At 39.0% G+C, this 6,000-nt stretch overlaps 1 protein-coding gene across 3 annotated transcripts in view; it reads right to left on the minus strand.

Annotated features, from left to right (window-relative positions):
- The window catches only part of ARHGEF10 (Rho guanine nucleotide exchange factor 10), a 91,443-nt gene that overhangs the window by 62,357 nt on the left and 23,086 nt on the right, over nucleotides 1-6,000 (minus strand). For 2 of the 3 annotated variants that reach the window (XM_035109945.2, XM_060272457.1), the window contains exons 6-9: nucleotides 5,100-5,179; nucleotides 3,495-3,551; nucleotides 1,295-1,458; nucleotides 235-351 (exon numbers count right to left, since the gene is read on the minus strand). In XM_035109945.2, the coding sequence (XP_034965836.2) occupies nucleotides 235-351; nucleotides 1,295-1,458; nucleotides 3,495-3,551; nucleotides 5,100-5,179 (418 nt within the window). The remainder of the gene's footprint in view (nucleotides 1-234; nucleotides 352-1,294; nucleotides 1,459-3,494; nucleotides 3,552-5,099; nucleotides 5,180-6,000) is intronic. The other variant, XM_060272458.1, reaches the window with a different exon arrangement.

Below are 6,000 nucleotides of genomic sequence, written 5' to 3' on the forward strand. Positions count from 1 at the left end.
CTTTTGCATTTCACTTTTTAAGTGTTATAAGCAGTAGGGCAAAGGCGAGTTAACTGGCATAAAAGTCCTTGACAATGTTCTTTTAAGGCCAGTGGGCAATGCAGACAGCACAATTTGAATACATACTGTCCAGTTTTCCCCATCAGCTTTTGTTTATTAAAACACATGTTCATTGTGTTTGGAAGAACAGTAATTTTTAACATTTTAGCTTGTTACGAAAATCAACTACGCTACCTTCAGCTCATGTTTTTGCTTTAGTTGCTGAATCTCTACAGCTCCCACCGTGTTTGCCATCAAATCTTTCATCTTTTTCTCATAGTGCTCCTTTAAACGGGTTAGGTCATGAGAAAGCTATAGCATACAAAAAGATACAATCTTAAACTTTACTTTAAAGCACTTGAGCTGTTGCATGCATGCTGGCGGCCAGATAAGAAAAGGATTTGCAACCAGTAGAAGGGAAATCTATCTTTGTTTTCAGCAGTACTAAAAAAACAACAACTCAGTAATGGGTTTGTTTCCAAGTTTGCTGTCAAGACAACTTCTCTGACTGGGTAGAACACCAAATTGTCTGATTATCTGAACCAATACAATGTTGCTAGGTTAAAGAATGACAGCAGTCCTTTGTACATTATTGCAAATATCGTAATTTTAAAAGTATGTGATGATTATATATATCATTGTTTTTTAAAAAAATTAAAAAATGTCCAGTAGCACCTTAGAGACCAATTAAGTTTGTTCTGGGTATAAGCTTTCGTGTGCATGCACACTTCTTTAAAAAGTTTTGCAGTTAAAAGCACACGCAAGCAGTTCTCATGATTTTAAGTGAAGCTTTAGGAAATTACCCTTACTTTTAGGATATCCCCAGTCTTCCAAGTCTAGGTCTGGAAACTACCATTTATAAAGTGAGGTTTTCCCTTACTATATGCTTGGCAAAGAAAAATTAGTTTTTGAATTTTACAATGGTAGGGTGGAAAGAATGCACATGACTTATGAATACAAGCCACAACTCTTAAACAACACTGCTTAATGAATGCCAATAGAGTTCTTTTTATCTATAAAAGACAAATAACTTACTTTAAAATTCAATTTGTATGCATTTATCAACTTCTTTTCTTGTCTTACTATGCCTGGATATTTCTCCTCTCTCTCTCTCATTTTTAAATTACTGTGTATGTGGTTTGAAATCAAATGCATGAGGAAAAAAAATGGACACCATAAAGCTTTGGGGAACTACAGTGTTTGGAAGCATGTCAATAATGCGCTAGAAAAAATGCCACCAAAGAAAGTTACATACTTGTCTTCTGTGGTTGCCACGCAGAAAAGAACTGGGCATTCCATTCTTACACTCTGAATCGCTTTGCTCTTCATAGCTTTCAAACTCACTCGAACTCCACCCATATTCTAGAGAGCTATTTCCACCTTCATCTCCATTTTCAACATCATCGTAAATCATCTCCTCTGCATGCATTAATACGCAAAATATAATTTTGTTAAGCTATGGAGAAGTTCAAATTCTTTATACATTCTACGTGCCTGCTAAATAAGTTGAAGAGATAAAGCATTTCAGGGAACACCTGCACTTTTCAGTACACAAGGAAAGAATTAGTGAAAGGTTGAGAAATCAACACGTCTGTTATCACACCACAAAAGGTAGAGTTTGCATTCTGTCTTGGAATATCTTTCACAATATAGGTTCTAGAGCAGCAGCGGGAGACCTCAGATCCTATAGCGGTGGGCATAAAGAAGATACATCATTCTATTACTCCATGTTCTGGAAACTCGTACCCTTTATTTAAACTACATCCCAGGAATGAATAAATTTGTGTTGTCTTGTCCTATTTACACACTGAATTCCTTGTGCAAACTCTGGCTTTACAATTCACTTCTATTACTTTAAGCAAATAATTCCTTATCTAAAGGAAAGTCTACTTCTTTCTGTGATAGATCAGACGATAAAGGTGGGAGGTGCCCAGGTAATCATTGTGAGAAAGCCGCAGACTTTGGTCCAATTGCTGAATAATTCACTGGCATGTGCCCCTCCCTTTCCTATGCCTCCTGTTGCTGTTGTTGTTATTGTTGTTTAGAAGAAGAAGAAGAGGGAGAAGAAGAGGGAGAAGAAGAGGGAGAAGAAGAGGAAGAGGAAGAGGAAGAGGAAGAGGAAGAGGAAGAGGAAGAAGAAGAAGAAGAAGAAGAAGAAGAAGAAGAAGAAGAAGACAGTTCATTTGAAGATCACAGGGAGGTTGGCAAGTTTTATAAAATTATAGGTTTATTAAATTTATTGCTTTGCACTAGAAAGGTTCTCAAGCAATTTACAACCAAAGTAAAACAAATAAATAAAATCACATAGGCATTACATAATTTTAGAAGCAGCCACCTTTAATATCATGATGTGCAACACTTAGATTGCAAGTACTCTAAAAAGCAAGCTAAACTTCCAGGCTTTTTAGAAACAAATGTAATGTGTTGCCCGTAGATAAGGTGAGATACACAATAACATTTTTGGAAAACAATTATGGAGAACAAGAAATGGTACATGAATACAGAAACACCAAAAAGAAAAGAAAAGGCTGATACAAAATGGGAGTCAGTTTCTACAAACACTTCACATATAAGCCCTCTTTCAGTGTTTTTTGTTTGTTTGTTTGTTTGTTTGTAAATCAAAGGAGATGAAAATATATTCTCATTCCATCATTGTATTACTTAGCCAGCCGTATTTGGTTATGTGATATCACAGGAGGCAAATATATCCACTTCAGATGGAAGGCAAAGCTTCCCGATTACACTGGCAATCATAGGGTTAGGAGGTTATTATGTTCACTATATAAATCCCCGACTGGCTGGGATTACATAACAGCAAAAACACGGTACTTATATACAGCATTTCAGGAGAGCCTAAAAAGAGTCATGAAGATAAATGGAAAGGGGGTGGTTCATGGGTTTTCTTGTAGAACATTCCCTGCTCCCTCCATAAATACCACCCCTGCTCCGAATAAATTCACATGTGAACTCTACATCAACCTCATAACAAACATAGCCTAAAATGGCACGGATAAAACAGGAACATCTTATATATTTTACATGCAAATGTCATTTCCAGAAGGGGCAATTGGGGATGGTAAAGCACAAGTGGAGTTCTTAATCCCCTTCTTTGTGTACCAATTCACTTCCCCAACTGACTTTTCCACCCTTCATAAGGATGATCTTTAAATCTGTAAATTGAAGCCCTTTTTCAGAGTAAGTCAAGTGAGTTTCTTCATGGAGGTTGATGGGATTTTCCTTTCATAAAGCTAAATCTGGTGCCCTCCACTGCAATATTCTATTCTATTCTAACCCTGTGAGATTCAAGGCAAGTAAGGGAGGATTTGGTGGGGGAGAGAGCAGGATGGGAAAGGACTGATCATCAGCTCCCATTGGAACTTCAGATAGAATTATTGATAAATGGCACAGGGAAAAAGCACTAAGTCTACTCCTTGGTTTTGAATTCAAACTCATACCTGGTTCTGAGTCTGAATTTTCTCTTGGCACATCATCATATATTACCTCATCTGGATCTGAAAGCAAACACCATAGACTTTTAGCAAGACACACACTAAAATATTTGCAAAACAGGTGTGATAAAGTAAAGGTTCAGAAGAAATAATAGAGCGGCTGGGGCAGCCCAGCCAGATGGAAGGGGGTACACAGAATAACATCAACATCATCATCATTATATTATTAATTTATTATTATTATTATTATTATTATTATTATTACTATTATTACTATTATTACTATTATTACTATTATTATTATTTGCAACATGCTTTTATATTTTCAGCACTGGCTGGATATTTATTTATTTATTTGCCAACCTTTCTCCCAAAGCAGGGTGTCAATATTAGCCATTATCTAATCCAGCTGTTGCCAAACTTAGGCCCCATGACCCGCATGTAGCTCTTTTAACAGTCCAGTGGTGTTTCTAGCTGCTTCGATCCCCAGTTCTGGGGGAAAGGTGGTATATAAATATAAATAAATAAATCCAACAAGGGTGTCCATGCGTTTTGCAGCCCCCTGCCTACTCCCCAAGATGCTGGAAGACTGGGCGATCTCTGCCCTTCATAATCTCTTGTTCTGCAGACATGCTGAAGGTGAAAGAAAAGAAGCATCAGATGACATCATACAGGAAAGAGAAGAGGCATGAGCAAGAAGATGAAGGAGACTTGCTGGAGACACAGAGGGATCCACTAAAGTGCTATCGTACCTTGGTTCTCGAACACCTTGGTACTCGTACGTTTCAGCTCCTGAACGCTGCAAACCTGGAAGTGTTCTGGTTTGCAAAGGTTTTTTGGAAGCTAAACATGCAACATGGCTTCCGCGGCTTCTAATTGAGTGCAGGAAGCTCCTGCAGCCAATTGGAAGCTGCGCCTTGGTTTTTGAATGTTTTCAGAAGTCAAACGGACTTCTGGAACAGATTACATTCGAGAATCAAGGTACGACTGTTCTCGTTAGTCCAAGAAGTGCAGATAAGGTGTGCTAATACTAGAGATCAAATTCGTCAAGGATATATGAACTAAAGGGTGTTTCTTCAGACTTGCAACAGAAAAGCAAGTCAAAGAAGCTTCAATTTTGCATAATTCTCCCAAGTTTACAGAAGATATTTGTCCAGCTCATTTCATCTTTTTCTTTTTGTCTGGCCAACATGTGTGTGAGCTTGCATATCTAGTCGCTGATAATGAGGGAAATAAAATGAGATTGAATCAGACATAAGCAGTGTCTACTGTCTAGGATACTTGCAGACAAATCATATCAGAGGAATCTAACTAGCAACATCCCTAGAAGCAGAGTAATTGTATGTGGAATTCCCGGACCAACCCTGAATAATGAAATCGGACCAGGTATCCAGAAACAAGGAGGAATTCATTCCAGACTTAAATAAAACATTCCAATATAAACAGCTATTTGAGCGATAAACTGAGACACACCAACTCATTATACAATGGTCCTCCTAGTCCCATCAGCCCCAGACAGCATCGCCAATGGGAGTTGTAATCCAGCAATATTGGTGGAACACAGTTTCCCATTCCCTGATTTATAGAGGAACCATAATCACCAGTACTTACTCTCCATCCAGTCTGTGTTTGCAGGATCAGCAGCCCATTTGGCCAAGGCATTCTCATCTTTATTTCCCCGATTATCTTCACTTTAAAAGAAGCACATACAAGTTATTAATTATGATAAATATTTCAGTTATTCACAGTGCAATACAATGTATGTTTGCTTTGTAATTTCAATGAAGTTCAATGAAGCTTATTCATAAGAAAGGGTGTATAGAAGCTGCAATGTCTGGCATTCAGGGACTTGGAATGCAGTTTAAGCCTCCAACACATTCCCCACCACTACCCATAAAATAAAGGTAAAAGTTAAAGGACCCCTGGACGGTTAAGTCAAGTCAAAGGTGACTATGGGGATGTGGCACTCGTTTCGCTTTCAGGCCAAGAGATCCACAGACAACTTTCCGGGTCATGTGTCCAGCATGACTAACCCACTTCTGGCACAACAGAACACTGCAACCAGAGCAGCGCACAGAAATGCCATTTACCTTCCCACCGGAGTGGTACTTATTTATCTACTTGCACTTTTTGGCGTGCTTTCAAACTGCTGGGTTGGCAGGAGCTACTAAATACTAGCTGGTGCTAAAATCCCCAGTAACAAATCTACCTTTCCAGGTGTGCTCAGGGAGGCTTTGTGAGCATGCCAGCAAACTAAATGCTGTCAAACACAGTCACTGAAGGTGGAAGAGATTGTACAACGCTTCTTGCGGGAGAGGGGTGCTAACTACATCCAGCTACGTAGCAGAGGCAGAGCAGCAATGCAGCAGTAGTCCAATGGGTCTAGCAAACCACATGTACTTGATCACAATGCCTGCTGGGGACAGGAAGCTATTGCAGAGCTTGCCTATCCCAGCAACCCTCCCATATCCGTAAGTGTTTCTCTTTTCCCACCACTGAGATGCTGTTTGAT

Source organism: Zootoca vivipara, chromosome 3 (genome assembly GCF_963506605.1).
Source record: "Zootoca vivipara chromosome 3, rZooViv1.1, whole genome shotgun sequence".
NCBI classification, from domain to species: domain Eukaryota; kingdom Metazoa; phylum Chordata; class Lepidosauria; order Squamata; family Lacertidae; genus Zootoca; species Zootoca vivipara.